Below are 20,913 nucleotides of genomic sequence, written 5' to 3' on the forward strand. Positions count from 1 at the left end.
ACTAGATGTGATCAAAAGGTTTTGAGCATGAACCTAAACTGTGTTATTCTATAAAAGTTATTTTTATAAATGAGGAAAAGATTAGCTCTTGTGTACTAAAATATGTAAATTAGAAACTTTTATAATGTCTGGTTTATAGTGTATGTTTCTGGTTTCAGAAGCAAGTCAAAAGAGAAGCCGAAAATCATACAAGTCAGGCACCATGATATCACTGAATTTTTAATGTTGGGTCAATGTATCATTATGTACCAGGACCCATCGTAAGCCAAAGTAAAGGAATAGGCTGCAGAATTTTGTTGTGGTGAGACTTTTTTTTTTTTTTTTTTTAAAGATATCCCAATATCTGCCAATCCTTAGACATCACCACCAGAAGAAAATGTTGCCACCATGGAGTAAACAGCATCAAAGAATCAAAGGGCAGTGGTGTTTGTTAGAGGAGAGAATACAGAGGATTAGTTACAGGTTACCTGAATACATTTTTCACAAACAATTAAACATAAAAAAAGAAGATCTGTTCTAGTCGGGTGCCAGTAATGTTGACTCCTAAAAAGTTGCCTTGCCAAATTCAAACTTCCAAAGAGAATCTCCAGGTAATTAATTCAGAGAGAAATTTAAGAAGCATTTCAAAACTGGGGATAACTTGGCCACACCACTACGAACCAGAGTCCAAACAAAAACAGAAACAATGGAGCTATAATGTCTCTCCAAAACTTGGCACTTTTCTCTAACAAATAATCCTGTGCTTCTACTTTCCTCACACCTCATTATTGTCTGACTGAAGAGTGAAGCATGCTTACACACATCCAGTTTTACTTAACACTTTTCTTTTTGCCTTAAAAGCATATTCTGATAGCGGAATTGATGCATAATATCCAGTCCATCCGCTATTTAAATTTATATTTTGCAAAATAATTTTCCACATACACATTGCTCTTCTGAGTATTTCCAATTTGTACATCATGTGCAACATTTCCAATTCTATTCATTATGCTTACAATCTTTACTACTATTGGATTTAATACAATTTTGAATTCATAAAATGCTATTTTGCACATCTAAATATCCATATATTTGAGGTGCTTTATGCTATCTTTCCACCTATTTTTTTTTTTTTTTTTTAAATTACTTTTATCTTTCATTCCTCCCCTACACAAGCTTTCAGTATTGTCCATGGAGGCAGAAGAATATAATAGGAAGGGAGATCTGTCCAGAAATGCTTGTCAGATTTTTCCTATGTTTTTGAAACCAACAGCAGCAGTGCTAAGACTGCAAAAAAAAGGTAGAATAGCCACAAGGTCACGTGCATCATTTTTGTGATGTTGCAAGTGTAGTCTATATTAATTACATAGTTGGCTGGCCATTATAACCGGTTAATATACTGATTTGTTTGGCATTTATTGCAGTCAATCAGGGAAAAGTGAAAAGAAAAGCTGTTGATTATCTCTCATTCTGTCTCAAGACTATGCCCCCACTCACAATGCATGGGTTGTAAATGCTGCTCTGTAACTACAGTATGTGTCAGAAAAAATAACACACCTACTAATTTCTCTAGACCTGGCATCCATGTGACTACCACCTATTCCCCAATCTGAAAGGCTACTTTATCAGCAGCACAAGAGTGGTTGCACAAGCAAGACAAAACATTTTGCATGTTCCAGAAATGCTTTGTGAATGTTATAACAAGAATTCACAGGGATTATGCTGAAACCCAGCACTTGTTCATTTCTAATGGCAATTCTATTAATATGTCAAACTCAAAACATTTTGATCACTTCATGTATACTGTACTGTACTTTAGTAAACTGAAGGAAACTATATTCAAATGGAAAAAATGTTCACCTACTTGAAGCAGAAAACATTTACTTTCAAACGATGGTGCAATTTGTAGCACTCAGGAAAACCTGCATTTTAATAATCATTAAACTAGACAAACTAGTTCTACAACCAGAACGACCCAAAAACACACTAAATTGCTTAAAGCAATTCTAGGCAAGCAAATGTGTACAAGTGAATCACACAGGACTTCAAAACATCCTGTTTTTTTTGAAGTCTTTTTGAGAAATGTTTAATGTTTTAAGCAGTTACCTATAAATTATGCTGTGTCATCCTAAAAGAAAGTAAGGTCCAACTAACACTTTTGAACCTAAAATACATATTAATGGCTAAACGGACACTGTTGTTCAGTACTGTAAGTGCTTTTTACTGCTTTTACAGAAACAAAAACAAAAAACAGTAACACACATTGCAGTAATTAAGTATTCTAAAAATATTAAAGGGACCTATAAAATTCTTAGCAGCCTTACCGCTTTAAATAAAATACATCTACATTTTTGTAACTTTCATTTTTCAAACTCAGGATGGCTACAAACCATTTTTTAAACCTTATGTTATGAGCCGTAGGCTAAAGCAAAAATGATCAAATGACTCTTAAAATGAAGGGTAGTCCCAACAGACAGAAACAAACAGCTTTAATGGCATGGACATTTTACATGAAAGCCATTGTAACACTCACTGACAGGATGTAAATTCTTGGCATATGAAATATTAAATATTTACAAAATAATTTCTAAAGAAAAATAAACTCAAACTTAAAATGATTTCAATAGCATCAAAAACAACTCCCTAAACTATTTGCTAAACATATTTTGTAATCAAATCTGTACCTATAATTGTGTGTTAACTCAATATACAGAAGAGAGAGCCATACAGCTTTTGCTTACATCAGTGGAACTGAGAATCTGCGATTTATCACAGATTTTACCCTTCGGTTGAGCAGAAATATCTGCTTGCCATACAGCCAATAATCATAACACTGTGCTGTTTTCCCTTTTTTGAACATAAAGTATTTACCTAGTTTTAATTATCAAATTTAAAACTCAAAGAAAACAAAGGGATAAAAAAATTAGAAGGCTAAAAGTTAGACCGACCTATACCCTGGGTGAGATTTGATGGGTTAAGTGTCTCTGCCACTAAATGTCTTCACTACTGATAGACAGACACTCTCACACAACCCACAACGATGCCTGTCTCTGAAAGGTGGAGCTAGAATGCAAGTTAAGTGTATTAATAGAAAAAACAACTAGCATCCCAGCAAATAAGCAATTTGAGTTATTTGTTCATTTGCAGAAATCATTAGTTAATTTGTCAAAATGCAAATAAAACATTTGAAAAGTATTTTGATAAAGCAAAATGTATACTTCCCAAAAAAAGACAACTGTTAAGCAGTGTACAATACATATAAGAGTAATCAGTATTATCATTTTAATTAAATAATCAAAGTTTATCTTATGTAGTTTCCCAAAGAAAAAAAACACTTGCAAGAAAAAATATTTCCCAGATTTTGACCTTGCAAGAAATGCATTCATTTGAAAGTCATGCAACAAACCTTTCTGGACGAACTAGAAGTCTGATCCTTCCAGGAACCCCTACCTGACACCAGCCAATCCTGTTACTACAAGAAGTGTGGGAGAGATGGCTGCGCAGGGAGATAGAATTTCCTGCAATCTAATTTCAGTAATCACAAAACCATACTTGCCCTAAAACTTCTCAGCAACTTAATCCTACCGCAAAAAGCTTGTTGCAAATCTAGTAGCAGTAATAAAATAATGACTAATTTTTATCCAGTCAAGAATATATATGTTTGTGTATACTATTTTATTTTTTTAATAAAAGCCTGTGAAAATAATAGTTTAATAAAGTTGCAGTTATACTTGTGCAGTTTTTCTGGATTTTAAGAATTCTGCTGACTTAAGTAAAAAAAACTACTACTTCCATAAAATTATGCATTTTCTTTTCAACATATTAATCTTACAAAACAAATGTTGTTTTCATTTGACATCTGGGGTGTGTTTATTTTAATACAAACAAACAGATCTTAATTAATAACCTGTTTGCTATTACTTAACTTAAATCACAAGTGTGAAAAAGTTCTATTACTATCACCTAATACATAGTGCTATTTAACTATAAATACAAAACAACTTTATATAAACTATTAGATATATGAAAACATGGTAAAGCATACGGTGTAAAATGCTTGTTCATGATACAGTATTTTCTCATTAAATCAGAAACACACTGTTAAGAATAAAAAAAAAAAAAATATTGTGTATATACACTGATCAGCCACAGCATTATAACCACTGACAGGTGAAGTGAATTACATGGATTCTCTCATTACAATGGCTTCTGTCAAGGGGTGGAATATATTAGGCAGCAAGCAAGCAAGATTTTTAAGGTTGTGTTGGAAGCAGGAAAAAATAGGAAAGGAGTAAGAAGCTGAGCGACTTTAACAATGGCCAAATTGTGGTGGCCAGACGATAGGGTCATAGCATTTCCAGAACGGCAGATCTAGTGGGGTGTTCCGGTATGTAGTGGTTAGTACCTAGCAAAAGCGGTCCAAGGTAGGACAACCACTGAAGCGGCAACAGGATCATTAGTACACAAGGATTCCTGATGCATATGGGGAATGAATGCTAGTCCATCTGGTCTGATCACACAGAAGAGCTACTGTGGCACAAATTCCTTAAAAAATTAATGCTAGTCATGAGAGAAAGGTGTCAGACCCCTGTCCACCACTAAAAGCATCTAAAATGTGCATGTTAATGCAAGAACTGGACAATGGAGCAATGAAAGAAGGTGGTCAGGTCTTACGAATCATATTTTCTTTTAATTCATGTGGATGCTGTGTGTGTGTGTCATTTACCTAGGGAAGAGATGGTGGCAGGATGCTCAATGGGAAGAAGGCAAGTCAGAATAGGAAGCATGATGTTCTGGGCAATGTTCTGCTTTCATGTGCATGTCACTCTGCCATGTACCACCTACCTAAAGATTGCTGAAAACTATGTACACCCTTTCATGGCAATGGTATTCCCCGATGGTAGTGGCCTCTTTCAGCAGAACAATGCACCCTTCTACACTGCAAAGATTGTGAATGAATGGTTTAAGGAACATGACAAAGAGTTCAAGGTGCTGATTTGGATTCCAAATTCTTCATATCTCAATCCAATTGAGCATCTGTGGCATGTGCTGGAAAAACAACTCTAATATATAGAGGTACAACCTCGCAACTAACAGGACTGAAAGGATCTGCTAATGTTTTAGTACTAGATAGCACAGGACACCTTCAGAGGTCTTGTGGAGTCCATGCCATGATGGGTTAGAACTTTTTTGGTAGCACAAGGTGGGACCTATGCAACATTTGGCAAATGGTTTTAATGTTGTGGCTGATCAGTATAAAGGAAAATATTACACTGGGTCACACTCGTTGCCTTTTAAAAGTGAGTAATTTCCTTGCTGAATTTTAAGCTAAGAGGAGCTAAATAAATACATAAAAATCAGGATGACAAACCTTTAACAGTTATCTGTCAAAAATAATATTTAACTTAATATTACCGGTAATTAACTTAATACATTACATTAAACTGCTTTAATCTATCTATCCATCCATTTCCAAATCAACTTATTTACTTCAGGATCAGTTAAACTATTTGGTGTACTTTTTTGATTAACACATTTTCCATTTATTTTATAAATCCAACTTCTTTTTGGTATGAATGGCATGACTTTAAAGCTAGATGTACCTTACATTTCTTCCTCCTTTCTAGTGTGAGAAGTGTTAGGAAGCATGTCCACTTGTGAGATGGCAGCATCCCAGTGCGCTAACATTTCATGCACTTCCAGAATGCAGCTCTGGCTTGCATTTCTTTATATGGTGTGATTGACCTGGATATCAGGAGCTGTCTGCTAAAACCCCTGGCTATGATACTACCAGATTTGTGATCATCATCATCTGTTTTTAAATATAGGGAACTCCTCGTGCATTATTAAAAAAACACCTATAGTGGCTTTACATTTATACAGCTAATGATTTCTATTTATGCTTTGCTCCCGCTTGAGGTAAAAATGGGTCTTCTTGTTGTATAAATAGAAACTGTTTTGTTTTTTGTTCCTCATACTTTAAAGGACAAGGTCATTCAGTATGCATTCTAAGCCTGTTTGGATTTGCAATTAGTTGAATAAAGTCAGTATGAATAATACCAGATTCATCAAAACAAAACAAGTCTGTTTTTACTTTTCTTGCTTTGGGATATCCAACTTGTACTCAATAAATGCCTTCAAGATTTCATGTTAGAGTTTCCTATTTGAAACAACATCAAAAGTAAATATTTATTAAGAACAGAAGGAATAATCTAAATCCATAATGGCTGATAAACCGAGAGTACGACATATGCATATGACTACAAGCAATGTACAGAGTATTTTTAAATTATTCTGTTTTATCCATTGTCAGAATGGCAATGAGAAACTACAAGAACACAGAGGCATAACAATATTGCCAAAAGAGAAATAATAAGCCAAGTTCTCCTACACAAAACTTAATGGTATGGATTTAGTGTTTCTAGCAGAGACACAGGTACAGACAAGCCAGACAAGTAAAGGTAAACACTAATCTGCATAGGAGCATTTATCAATGCTAGCCAGGAAAAAACATGAAGTCTTGGCAGTTCATTTTTATAGATAGGAAAAAATATTTTTTATACTTTCATTTTCGTAATCCTTTTCTTCATAATGTGCATACAAGCACATATTGATTCCAAAATATTAAGAAACATTTTGTAGTAGTAATGTTAGCATTTAAAAGAAAACTGAATGAAGCAGGGTGTGTTGTTTTGTGTGAAACATCTACCATGCACCTCCTTTACTGGTGTTTACAATTGGAAAACTTTCATTTTACATCAGATCATTGTGAGATCCAATGGCTTCAGCAGGAATTACATACAGTGATCCCTCGCTATATCACGCTTCGCCTTTCGCGGCTTCACTCTATCGCGGATTTTATACGTAAGCATATTTAAATATATATCGCGGATTTTTTGCTGGTTCGCGGATTTCTGAGGACAATGGGTCTTTTAATTTCTGGTACATGCTTCCTCAGTTGGTTTGCCCAGTTGATTTCATACAAGGGACGCTATTGGCAGATGGCTGAGAAGCTACCCAACTTACTTTTCTTTCTCTCTCTTGCGCTGACTATCTGTGATCCTGACGTAGGGGGTGTGAGCAGGGGGGCTGTTCGCACACCTAGACGATACAGACGCTCGTCTAAAAATGCTGAAAGATTATCTACCTTCTGTGTGCAGCTTTTAAGTATGCTGCACGGTGCTTCGCATACTTAAAAGCTCAAAGGGCACGTATTGATTTTTGACTTTGTTTTTCTCTGTCTCTCTCTCTCTCTCTGCTCCTGACGGAGGGGGTGTGAGCTGCCGCCTTCAACAGCTTTGTACCGGCGGTGCTTCGCATACTTAAAAGCCAAACAGCCCTATTGATTTGTTTGCTTCACTCCTTTGAAGAGGAAGATATGTTTGCATTCTTTTAATTGTGAGACGGAACTGTCATCTCTGTCTTGTCATGGAGCACAGTTTAAACTTTTGAAAAAGAGACAAATGTTTGTTTGCAGTGTTTGAATAACGTTCCTGTCTCTCTACAACCTCCTGTGTTTCTGCGCAAATCTGTGACCCAAGCATGACAATATAAAAATAACCATATAAACATATGGTTTCTACTTCGCAGATTTTATTTCGCGGGTGGCTCTGCAACGCAACCCCCGCGATGGAGGAGGGATTACTGTATACAGTAATCCCTCGCTATATTGCGCTTCGCCTTTCGCGGCTTCACTCCATCGCGGATTTTATATGTAAGCATATTTAAATATATATCGCGGATTTTTCGCTGCTTCGCGGGTTTCTGCGGACAATGGGTCTTTTAATTTCTGGTACATGCTTCCTCAGTTGGTTTGCCCAGTTGATTTCATACAAGGGACGCTATTGGCAGATGGCTGAGAAGCTACCCAGCTTACTTTTCTCTTTCTCTTGCGCTGTTCGCACACCTAGACGATACGGACGCTCGTCTAAAAATGCTGAAAGATTATCTTCACATTGCTATCTTTTGTACAGCTGCTTCCTGAAACGACATGCTGCACGGTGCTTCGCATACTTAAAAGCTCGAAGGGCATGTATTGATTTGTGCTTGAAAAACAAATTCTGTCTCTCTCTATCTCTCTCTTTGTCTGCTCCTGACGGAGGGGGTGTGAGCTGCCGCCTTCAACAGCTTTGTGCCGCGGTGCTTCACATACTTAAGCCAAACAGCCCTATTGATTTGTTTGCTTTTCTCTCTATCTCTGTGACAGTCACTGCTCCTGACACGCACTCCTTTGAAGAGGAAGATATGTTTGCATTCTTTTAATTGTGAGACGGAACTGTCATCTCTGTCTTGTCATGGAGCACAGTTTAAACTTTTGAAAAAGAGACAAATGTTTGTTTGCAGTGTTTGAATAACGTTCCTGTCTCTCTACAACCTCCTGTGTTTCTGCGCAAATCTGTGACCCAAGCATGACAATATAAAAATAACCATATAAACATATGGGTTCTACTTCGTGGATTTTCTTATTTCGCGGGTGGCTCTGGAACGCAACCCCCGCGATGGAGGAGGGATTACTGTATTTCGAACCCCACAGCCATCAACTGCCGTGAAAATGGATAATATAAAAATTTAACAGCTTTTAGTTCTGGAAAAAACAACATATAATGACACTGAAAGAGTATTTAAACTCCACACACTACATAATCCAAGGAAAGGAATCTAGAGCTCTGTGGCAGTGGTGCTAACCACTGTGCTGCCAAGTTTTTGATGGATAGCATGAGGCTAACAAAATACTGAAACACAACCTCTCCATATCTTATTTCATAATGGGATTCAGAGTTTCTTTAAAATAGATGATATCCCTGCCTAGCCACTTTTCCAGGTAAAGATGATTCTCTGTTGCCTTAATTTACATGAAGTGCAAGAAATACACATATGGCTTCTTTGGTTCAAAATGTATGCACTTTTAGCCTGGAACAGCAGCCCACCTTATGTTTAGGTGGGTTAAAATTGCATCGTCTTATGCTTGAAGTATTCCTGGCACAAGATCTGCCATCTATATTGCAGATGATTGTGGAAACTGTCAACTAATTAAAGAGTGCTGGACTAGACTGAGAAAAAGTTTCAAAAATAAGCATGAACACAAAATTAAAAAGACTAAAGAAGATATCAAGGCATGCACCAACTTTTTTGTTAGAACAAAAAAAAAACAAAAAAAAAACAATGAAGCCAGGAGTTTTCTGTACCATTTATGTGTACAATGCAGCTGATGAGATGCAAGTAGGTTCAGTCTGACATAATTGTTATCATTCACATTCAACATAACAGCCTACATTGTTTTTAAGAATTGTGATTTTTAATCAAGTAGTTATAAACCAGCAGCTACTTCAAACAATATGTCATTTATTCGTCCATCTGAATGTTATGAGCAACTTACTGAGCACAAAACCATTCACTGTATGGTTCACTTCATAGTCAGTAATACTTGCTTTTAGAAGAAGTCAGGCAATTGTCAGTGTGGAGTTTGTACAGTCTCCAAGTACTTTTTTTCTCTCTCCTCCTTCTCAAAGAGATGCATTTTGGGTTGAGGAGAAATTCCAAACATTCCCAGTGTGGGTGAGATTGTGGATATTATTCAGTGGGTTTCAGAACTGGTTCGTGTCAGCTTACACTCCAGTTCCCTATCTCCTTCCGCTACATTAAGTGGGTTTGATGTTGTTATATTACAAAGAAAACAAGTAATTGAAGCCAAACACTGATTACTAGCTAAAGCACTAGTAAACTCTTCAGTGCTCATAAAGTATCGATTGAGAAAAGTAAATTTATAGTTTATTTACACTTTGCCTATAACAGAATTAACAAAAATTAATTTTACATCTACAAGGCCTATCAGATTTACACAAAGTTACAAACCTCATCTTGCACCGAGATATTGTACATACACCTAAATTACTTTATTATTTATATTTTAAACTTATGTTAGTCCGTATCTACACTGTAATTCCATGTCAATGAAAATTTTTACAATTAATAAAATCTAGCATCTAGAAATATCATTAACCTAACCCACAACAGTACAATGCATCTATTCATTCATTGGTTCCTTTGTTTAACGTTATTTCTTGAAGTAGATAATACATTTTAAATTTTTTAAAAACCTAACATAAAATTGTTTGACTGGGCAACACAGTACAGTGTTAACCACTGCAACAGTCAGGTCTGCATTTTAACTCCATTACTTGGACAGTATCAAAATAATTGGGCACTGCTTTTAGTTGGAAAAAAAAATGCTATACATACGGTTACAACAGCAGTGATAACATTTATAACATGTTAGAATACCAAGAGGGGAAATCCAACCCCAAAGAATTCTGGAATTAAAAATTCTTCAAAGGGTATTGTTTTTTTAAGGAAGGGATTATAATTGTACTATGTCTAAGTGACTAAAAGTGCAAAATATGTATTTATAAATATTTCAATAATGCTATGATATAAAAACCAACATTAATTACAATAAATTTAACGGACAGTAACAAAGATACAGTTTCAGCATTCTGCAAACTTGGACATCATGCTTTTTATATTTGTAACTGTATAAAATTAGTTTGCGTTGATAATAGGTCCCAAGCAGAAACTAAAGAATGGTAGCCAATTATAATGTACTCTTGACTGTCTATGGATTAAGGCTCAAGGATAAACTGCATAAAACAAAATTCATCTGTATGGTATATACAGTATCTTCTGTATAGATGGATCAACGATTAAGAGATCAAATAATAAATCTCCATTTTCAGAATGTTAAAAACAATCAAAAATTATTTTACCGAGTACAACTCATACATTACCATATAACAAAATACAAATAAAACTAATAATGCCAAATAGATGGCAAGGTTAGAGCTACTGCCAAACAGACCTAGATACTGATCTAGGCAATGGCTGCATTAGTATTTTGACAAACACTCTGGGGTTACTTCTTGCATTCCAAAATATCTGTGTTATGTTTACTGGCAACTCTAAACTGGCCATGTATAAGTGAGCACCGATTCAAAGTTAGTTATGCCTTTCATTTGACTTGATTTGATATATTTTATTAATCCCCAAGGGAAAATTGTCTTTTCATATGACCTTTGGAGGACAAAGCACAGGGTCAGCCTTTGTACAGCAACCCTGGAGCAATTTTCAGGTTAAGAACTTTGCTCAAGGGCCTAATGGAGGAGGTTCCTTCTGGCTGTAACATGATTTGAACCAGCAACCTACCAGATACCAGTAAAGATCCTTAGAATCAGAGCCACCACTACATCCTAATGATCAAAGCTATGAGGTGGGGTCTGGTGCCTGCAACCATGAACTTAATTAAGCAGGTTTGAAAATGGACAGAAAAATCAGTAACAATTATTTTATGCCAAAACACCTTTTTCAGCATTTCAGTCTCATGTTGTTAAATAAATAAGTGCTTAAGTTATTTAACCATTGCTGTTGACAACCTGACTGTACTAATAATCTGGTTCACTTAAAACCAGTTAAATTAGGAATGGTACAGTACTAATATTCTGTATTATATTGTTATACCTGAGAAGATCTGAATTTATTCTTTTTTTAATCCAAAACCTTACTAAGCCATTCTAATGAAATCAATGTTGACTGCTTTAAACGAAGGCTGAAAGCCCATCACATTATTCTCTTAGGTCATATGGACAAAGCCAAGAAAAAAGGAAAACACTTTGAGTTAGTAGTTGAACTACAGGACACAAATAATAGAAATTATGAAAAAAAATGGCATAACACTTGCGCAATGTACATATTCACTATATGCTTTAACTGCATACACATAAGAAATTGAATATTGCTCTCCTTTACTATGTATTTAAAAATAATTTAAAAAAACAGTTGTGCGTGGTAGTTTAAAATTGTCAATGATACCATAAAGATGAAAAATGTGATAGCATTTCCAAATAAGGATGCCACAACACCAGAATTTGTATTTGATACTAAGACCAGTTAAAATTTCACAGTACTGTACTTGGTACCTATTCAACACCACAGCAAAACAGAAATCCCATTCAACAGCTTTTTTTTATTAAACATACCTCCATTATTCAAGAGAACAATATTGTGCCTTTTTCTGTAATGGAATATGAAGTAAATTAATACTAATAATAACAGCCGCCTTTAAAATACTGGTATATACCTCAAGTAGTATTCATAAATACGAAGACATAAAGCAGAGCTTGAACTTTATTTGTGTTATAGACATGGGGAATATCCTAGTGTAACAAGTGGAGTGTTATAATCTTTGGGGGGTTTCAGCATTGGGTTTATACAGAACTAGACAAAAAGCCCATTTCGACAATGTAAGATGAAACGGGCACGAATTTGTGTCAGCAGTGTATGAAGAACAAATAAGTAAGAAATAAATAATTATCATTACTTACATCACTTTCTTAACTAAGAGGTTTGGGATATGTATGACTTTATCACAGTGAAAAATACTGTACACTTAAAAAATACATGCTATCTATGACAATGTTTTTTGTTTGTATACTGGAGACCTGTCAGTATGCAACTAAAGTTGTAAAATCTCTGTAGACTACATTTTTTGTGAAGACACTCTCACTGTTTGGTAGTAATTTGCCTTGATGTGGCCCATCTTTAACTTGCACCTTCACATCACTCGCCCTTCTGACTCTTGAAAAAGCCTAATACAATTGACCATGGCTGAAAACGGGTTCGGCAAGGAATATTCCTACTATGTCAAATGTTTGTCCTTGTGACTTGTTTATAGTCATGGCGAATGCTAGTTTGACAGGGAATGCCCTATGAATTTGGAAACACATGTAGTCTTTCAGCTTATTTTGTGTCATGTGCATAAAAATTGCCATATTTTATAATTATGTAGGCCTATGGCAGTAAAAGGGAGAAAATGAGAAATACAAATCAACAAAAAGTAGAAGAAGAAATGAAGATGTTTTTTGTAATGATTTTAGTCCACTTCACTCATTACTGTACAGGCTTGTACTGTTAGTTGATACATTTTCCAGGCCTATAGTATAATATTGAATGATGAATGTTCCAGTAAAATATGGAATAGTAATGAGTATAAGCTCCACAAACCTGATATAGGTGTATTGAATGAATGCGTAATTGAATCAGAATGCGTAATTAGGCCTCGAGCTGTAGTCGAAATCGCCTTTCAGGCCTCTAGAGCTTTAATCGAAGTCACCTTTCTCTTTGAATTTTTGCGGCCGTTGGCACCAAGTTGCGAGAATAAGCAGTTTTGAAAGGGTGAGGATGCAAGGGGCATTAAAATCACTCCAGATGGTGTGGTGAACATTCAGTGCTTGGTGCGAATAGGCCAGCAGCGTTTTATTTTACTCAGATCTCAGCAGCAGCGCACGACAATGCGTACCGCGCCACCTGTGGAGATTTGTATGCGGTTTAGAATGTGTACCTCGCTTCGCACACATCAACATCTGTGGACGACGGTAGTGTAATGATTGTGATGGCTGTGGAGTCGTTCCTGCTGCTGAAAGTACTTAATAATAATATGTTCTTACGTATTATTTTGAGTGTGAGGGTTGGCTGTGATCGGGGCTAATATCCTACGCCTGGGCGGAAGGATTTGGGATTTCAGAATAATAATCCTGAAATGCGTAGGCTAAATCCGCCGCCTGTCGCGATGTTGGGGTTGGATTTCAGTCTCGTAAGGTTTTTCGGGCAGCTGCACAGAAGGCGACTGCGCATTCGGCTTCGGACGTGCGCGAAAGGCGACTGCGCATTCGGCTTCGGACGTGCGCAACAGGCGACTGCGCATTCGGCTTTGGACGTGCGCAACAGGCGACTGCGCATTCGGCTTCGGACGTGCGCAAAAGGCGACTGCGCATTCGGCTTCGGACGTGCGCAAAAGGCGACTGCGCATTCGGCTTCGGACGTGCGCAAAAGGCGACTGCACATTCGGCTTCGGACGGGAGTGAGTGAGTGAGGAGGCAGGCGAATTATGTATTAAGATGATATCATCATGGATCACCTGATTTATCTTGTGTATATTCCAAATTTACTGTCCAACATTTTCTCTGCAGTAATTGTAAAATACTTCATAAAATCAATACTAAAAATAAAAATTCAAACATTATTATATCTGTACTGTTGAATTAGTGAATTCCAAGTCAATTCAGGATATTTTCATTTAAACCAACTCTTTAAAGTTGTTTTTTTTCTGTTGCACCATTAGCTGCATAGATGACTTACTAAACAGTAATAATTAACAGATGAGTAAAGCTAATTTAATTTTCAAATGACAAAATCTGTTAGGTTTAATTTTCTAAATCTGTCCTTTCTTTTGTTTACACTGTCCAAACTTTAAGGTTTCCTGTGTGGAATCAGACTTAATAGTTTTACATTAATTCCCTGTTTCAGAACTCTTGTAAAACAACCTTTGTTTTCCTTTTTCAAAGCGTCTTACAGGAGTGATCAAACTTTGTTACTGGTTAGCCGGGGTACAAATCCAGAATTAAGAAAAACAACTGGAATTACAGTGTAACTGGCAGAATGCATTACATTCACAAAAGTTCCTTTCAAATATATTACATATGCACTTTCACCATATTTTCATATTTAAGGGATTATGCTAAATGAACATTAAATTGGCTTCAAAAACCAAATAAATGGCACAAATTTAGCAATTGCATATTTGTATTTAGCAATGAACTATGCCATTTTCTATGTCTTGCCAACTGGCATAATTGTAGTGCTTTCCTCATTGAAGAATTAAATACATTTTATTTTGGTATTAAAAAAAACGGTCAACTCATTTTATCACCAGTGTAGCCATTTTGTCCTCAGACTTGCCTCAATTTTTACTTGCATTGTCAGTATGCAATTTCCTCCCACAACACAGTGCAATTAGTGTAGTTGTGCCCAAAGCATATAAACCAGTTACAAGATTGATGGCCATCTATCCATAGGTGTGCTCAATTCAATCAGACAATGAATGTGAAGCCCCAGTTCCTTTATTATGATTGTGTAAGACATGGTATTAAAAAGCGATCTCACAAGTTTAATGATTACAACTCGCATCTGATTGGTCACATAATTTCACTCCGAAAGCATGCACAAATCTACTTCCAAAATAACTCCATACTAAGAAAAAAGTGGAGTTAAAAAAAATGCACACAAACTTTCTTTTTTTTTTTTTTTTTTTTTTTAAATAATAATAAGCAAGATTCTGGGAATCGCACAACGAAATTGTGCTGCTTCGACCACTTTTTTGACATTTTTCTTTTTGATATGTGCTACTATGGAGCCATTTTCATATGTAGTTTTTATTCGCATATTATGGTGGCTTCAGGAGTAATTCATCTACCTGCAGTTAAGAACAAGTGTGGTATGGACTTTTACATGGTACTACCAATACAGTAAAAATGCTTGTACCATCTTTTTGAATTTTGGTAGGTACTGTAGTGGTTCTTGTGACATCTCTACTTAGAAAAACACATGCATCTTCTGAAAGTTAAGAAAATTGTCTGAAACCAAAAATTTGCAAAGCAGTAATGAAAGTAGACTCAGACCTATTATTACCAAAAATGGGATGTTTTAAGAAAAAGGGTTCCATCTTCTGACTGCAGTAATCACAAAATCCCACTTATTCAAAGAGATGCAATTGGCTGGTGTAAGGTATTGATCCTGAAAGGCAACAAACTTCTTGTTCTAATGAACACATTCTGAACTTGGGCACTGCTAAAAACTACATTGCACCTTCCATTTGAATAACAAATAGAAATTTAAAACAATTCCTACAGAAATGTTAAACTTCTTTAATCTAATGGTTTATTAGCAATATAGGAAACAAACTGATTTTATATACTTCAGATGTTTAGTAAAAATAAGTGACTGAAATAACTTCTTTTATATTTATTACTTCTATAACATAAGGCTTCACTGTATCACTGTTAAATGTAATAGCACATTATTCTAAATCAAAAGCTCTACTGCAATAATATGGGTATAGACCTTAGTCTTAATGTGAGCAGTAACAAAATGTTTGCATTCTAGCATATTTTGATTGATTCTTAAATTTTGATTAACCAAGTTTGAATGGCAGCTAATGCTATAGTAATGCAACAAGACAAATACTTCATAGTTCCAAAACAACACTAATAAATCTTACTGAAGAGAACCAAATACACCTGTTTAAGCTTACTTAAATTAATGAAGCTGTTTAAGTTTCATTAATTATTTTAATTTCTGGAATAACATAAAGAGACAAGAGTGTAGGATTTAAGCAATCAAAAAACAAGCGACAAATTTATTTTGTCTAAAACTGCAAGGCCCAGTGTTCTCCTCATGCGAGTACAGACTATAAAAATTAATAAAACGAGAATCCAAAAAAATGTTATTAAAATATATAAACACTTTGGATTTTAATAAAAGCTAAGTCAAAATTCAAGAATTCCATTTTTAAAATGTCTAGCAACAAGATCTGTGCATTGTTGACAATGCTGTGCAACAGAATGGCAGTATAACGGTATTCTGTTGATGCCAGTAGAAGAGTAGCACAAGGAATTCTAAACTAGTGCCTCAACGTTTACAGTGTTCTTCACTTCATCAATCAAGTTTTCTTTAAAGCATGTCAGAAGTAATCATCTAATACTAATATATCAGAAGGTATAAAGTACACATTTTTCCCCATGTGCTCAATTAACTGCAAGAAGAACAGTGCTTTCCAGTAGGACTAGAATTTAAGAGTGAACGTATGATGCTTTTATAACTGAGCATCAAAAATTCCAAAACACATTTGACCTAGTGAAGCATTTATGTGATGACATCACACTTTGGATAAAGATGTGTTTTATGTACTTTGTTGGTGACTGACTTGCACTTATCACCTGAAAATCTTTTTGAAAGCTGCAAATTTCATGCTTGTTTCAGATTATCTAGAAGTGAATATTTTTCAGTTGATTTTTTATAGCTTAAAGGTACTGCTTGTATTTTTATTGCAGCTAGAAAATGTTATTTCTACAGTAGTTATTGATGGGGGGATTAACCCAGCATATTTCCCATTTTCCATTATTTTCCATATTTTTTATGGAAAACTCACAAATTTAAATGTAGTAAAAGTAATGTTTTGAGTGACAAGAGTTTTTATTTGCAGGACAACTGTTCAGTGATGCATATATTTCAACAATTGGCTTCTATTCTTATGGTCACTATTAAAATCCAAAGCATTCATACATTTTTTGAAGATGATATACACCGGTATATTTATAAGTAGCAACAACATCAAAAATTAGACCCTGAGGAGAAGACTACTTATGTATTGATTACTCTTTAAATTAAGACATTTTCAAGTATGCCCATTGTTGAAATACACTATACTAAAAAACTAACTGCACAAGTACTGTATTAGGAAAACATAGGTAAAGTAGCTGAGTTCAACTAAAGCAAGTTTTCATAATAGTTCATGAACAGTGACACTTTCATCCCAGAAATATAAATAGTGGTTAATGACAAACATTATTAAAAAAAGATTCAATATTGATAAAATAAATTTAAATTAATGAAAGGTCACTATGAATGAATATATATGAAAATGCTGTGTAACAGAGACAGTGTTAAAATGTTTCAGATATTTTAAAAGGAAAAAAATACATTTTGTTAAATTCTCATGGTTTTCTGTACACTTCCTGGCATATTTGAAAAAGAAACCTTTCAAGAGACTGGGATAAGATTCTTTCTAGTAATTAAAAAAAGCAACAACTGTCTAATCCAGTAATGTTTTTATTCAATTAAATCAGCTTTTACTTCAGATGGTCTTGCAGGTACCCTAGAGAAGGTAGTGGTCCTATAAACAGGCCAGGAACCATTGCCAGCACTGTTTACTGACATTCAATTCCCAGATGTAAAAAGGAATAAAAAGTACCAAACTAGAGTTTACCTGTGGCTAGGGCTGCAGGAGGAGGTGTGCCCACCTCTCCGCCACTTTTCTGACTCATTGGTGTTGTATTGCAATCACTGGTTGATGGGAGTTGTAGCTCTTTTGGGAGAAGGTCATAAACGGACTCTAGAAAGAGAAAAATTAAAAGTGAAATAATATAATTAGAATGCATATACTGTATTAGTTCTTAAAATATTAGATTTTGTGAAAATCACATAGTCCATTATAGGATCATAGAGCACCATAGCCTAGATTGAGAATGTCCATCCATCCATCCATTTTCCAACCCGCTGAATCCAACCACAGGGTCATGGGGGTCTGCTGGAGCCAATCCCAGCCAACACAGGGCACAAGGCAGGAACCAATCCCGGGCAGGGTGCCAACCCACCGCAGGACACACACACACAAACACACCCACACACCAAGCACACACTAGGGCCAATTTAGAATCGCCAATCCACCTAACCTGCATGTCTTTGGACTGTGGGAGGAAACTGGAGCGCCCGGAGGAAACCCACGCAGACACGGAGAGAACATGCAAACTCCACGCAGGGAGGATCCGGGAAGCGAACCCGGGTCTCCTAACTGCGAGGCAGCAGTACTACCACTGCGCCACCGTGCTGCCCAGATTGAGAATGTATGATACATTATAAAAGTCATCAAGCAGCGCAATTAATTGCACACATTAAGTAGTACTGTTATGATTATGTTTCACTGCACAATGGAATAAACATTGTAAGTAAATGCCATCAGTCCTGTATTAGGTGTAATTCTGGAAGGGCCCAGCTATAAGTAACAGCAAACAGGACACATCTGCTGTTTTGCAAGGGTTGTAAAATAAAAGAATAATGTAAAATTGAAAGGTCTGATTTTACAAAAAGCAACTTAAAATAAGGATAAAAACTGAAAAATGAGAGTTATGGAAATTTAAATGTTGTATGTAATACTGCAATTTTTAATAGTTTGACTTAAAGAACTTCTCAGCAGGTGTAATTAAAAAGGTAATGTGTATGCTCTTACTAGCTCAAAAAAAAAAAAAAAAAAAAAAAAAAAAAAAAATCTCTTAACAGTAAAAGTCATAAGCCTGTTGATAACCAGGACTTTAAAGATGTACTGTTAAAAAACACAGCTTTAGGCCAGTTTTGTAAATTAAAGTATCCAGGATAAATCTTGGTATTTATTAATTCATGTGGTACTTGTACAATAGTTTTTGGATTTTGAATTTGTTGTTAGTACTTTTTAAGCACAAATTTATTTTATAATTATTTTATTGAAAATATTAGTAAATAAATCTAAAATGTGTCTATAGTAAAGTAAATCATATAGTCCTTCATGATCTATGATTCTTTATGAAACGCATGTTAAAATTTCCTGCATTTGCAGGTATCCCCCTATTGCCAAAAACAAAACTCAGTCCTTTAGAATCCAATACTATGTGAAGACTGAGTAAAATCAGATGGCATGAAGACTATGGAGGAATGTTGCATCATAATTCACACATTATTGTGATCTTCAAGCATTTATTTATATTATATATGTCATGTACAAAAATTAGTCATGTTAACTGGAGGCTAAACACTGCTTACAGTAAGACATGTACAGTGGGGCAAAAAAGTATTTAGTCAGCCACCAATTGTGCAAGTTCTCTCACTTAAAAAGATGAGAGAGGCCTGTAATTTTCATCATAGGTATACCTCAACTATGAGAGACAAAATGAGAAAAACAAAATCCAGAAAATCACATTGTCTGATTTTTGAAGAATTTATTTGCAAATTATGGTGGAAAAAAAGTATTTGGTCAATAACAAAAGTTCATCTCAATACTTTGTTATATACCCTTTGTTGGCAATGACAGAGGTCAAACGTTTTCTGTAAGTCTTCACAAGGTTTTCACAAACTGTTGCTGGTATTTTGGCCCATTCCTCCATGCAGATCTCCTCTAGAGCAGTGATGTTTTGGGGCTATCGCTGGGCAACACGGACTTTCAACTCCCTCCAAAGATTTTCTATGGGGTTGAGATCTGGAGACTGGCTAGGCCACTCCAGGACCTTGAAATGCTTCTTACGAAGCCACTCCTTCGTTACCCGGGCGGTGTGTTTGGGATCATTGTCATGCTGAAAGACCCAGCCACGTTTCATCTTCAATGCCCTTGTTGATGGAAGGAGGTTTTCACTCAAAATCCGACGATACATGGCCCCATTCATTCTTTCCTTTACATGGATCAGTTGTCCTGGTCCCTTTGCAGAAAAACAGCCCCAAAGCATGATGTTTCCACCCCCATGCTTTACAGTAGGTATGGCGTTCTTTGGATGCAACTAAGCATTCTTTCTCCTCCAAACACGACCAGTAGAGTTTTTACCAAAAAGTTCTATTTTGGTTTCATCTGACCATATGACATTTTCCCAATCCTCTTCTGGATCATCCAAATGCTCTCTAGCAAACTTCAGACGGGCCTGCACATGTACTGGCTTAAGCAGGATTTGAGTCCCTGGCGGCGTAGTGTGTTACTGATGGTAGCCTTTGTTACTTTGGTCCCAGCTCTCTGCAGGTCATTCAATTGGTCCCCCCGTGTGGTTCTGGGATTTTTGCTCACCGTTCTTGTGATCATCTTGACCCCACGGGGTGAGATCTTGCGTGGAGCCCCAGATCGAGGGAGATTATCAGTGGTCTTGTATGTCTTCCATTTTCTAATAATTGCTCCCACAGTTGATTTCGTCACATCAAGCTGCCTACCTATTGCAGATTCAGTCTTCCCAGACTGGTGCAGGTCTACAATTTTGTTTCTGGTGTCCTTTAACAGCTCTTTGGTCTTGGCTATAGTGGAGTTTGGAGTGTGACTGTTTGAGGTAGTGGACAGGTGTCTTTTATATTGATAACGAGTTCAAACAGGTGCCATTAATACAGGTAACGAGTGGAGGACAGAGGAGCCTCTTACAGAAGAAGTTACAGGTCTATGAGAGCCAGAAATATTGCTTGTTTGTAGGTGACCAAACTTATTTTCCACCATAATTTGCAAATAAATTCTTTAAAAATCAGACAATGTGATTTTCTGGATTTTTTTTT

At 35.9% G+C, this 20,913-nt stretch overlaps 1 protein-coding gene across 5 annotated transcripts in view; it reads right to left on the reverse strand.

Annotated features, from left to right (window-relative positions):
• nfat5b (nuclear factor of activated T cells 5b) overlaps positions 1–20,913 on the reverse strand; it is a 135,282-nt gene that overhangs the window by 53,616 nt on the left and 60,753 nt on the right. For 2 of the 5 annotated variants that reach the window (XM_028809807.2, XM_028809805.2), the window contains exon 1: positions 17,852–17,979. Coding sequence is in view for 1 of the 5 variants with exons in the window: in XM_028809804.2 (XP_028665637.1) it covers positions 17,852–17,977 (126 nt within the window). In the remaining 4 variants the exon portion in view is untranslated. Of the gene's footprint in view, positions 1–2,927; positions 3,043–17,851; positions 17,980–20,913 lie in introns of those variants that run through there. The other 3 variants (XM_051932015.1, XM_051932014.1, XM_028809804.2) reach the window with 2 other exon arrangements.

This window comes from Erpetoichthys calabaricus, chromosome 9, assembly GCF_900747795.2.
Source record: "Erpetoichthys calabaricus chromosome 9, fErpCal1.3, whole genome shotgun sequence".
In the NCBI taxonomy this organism is placed as follows: Eukaryota; Metazoa; Chordata; class Cladistia; order Polypteriformes; family Polypteridae; genus Erpetoichthys; species Erpetoichthys calabaricus.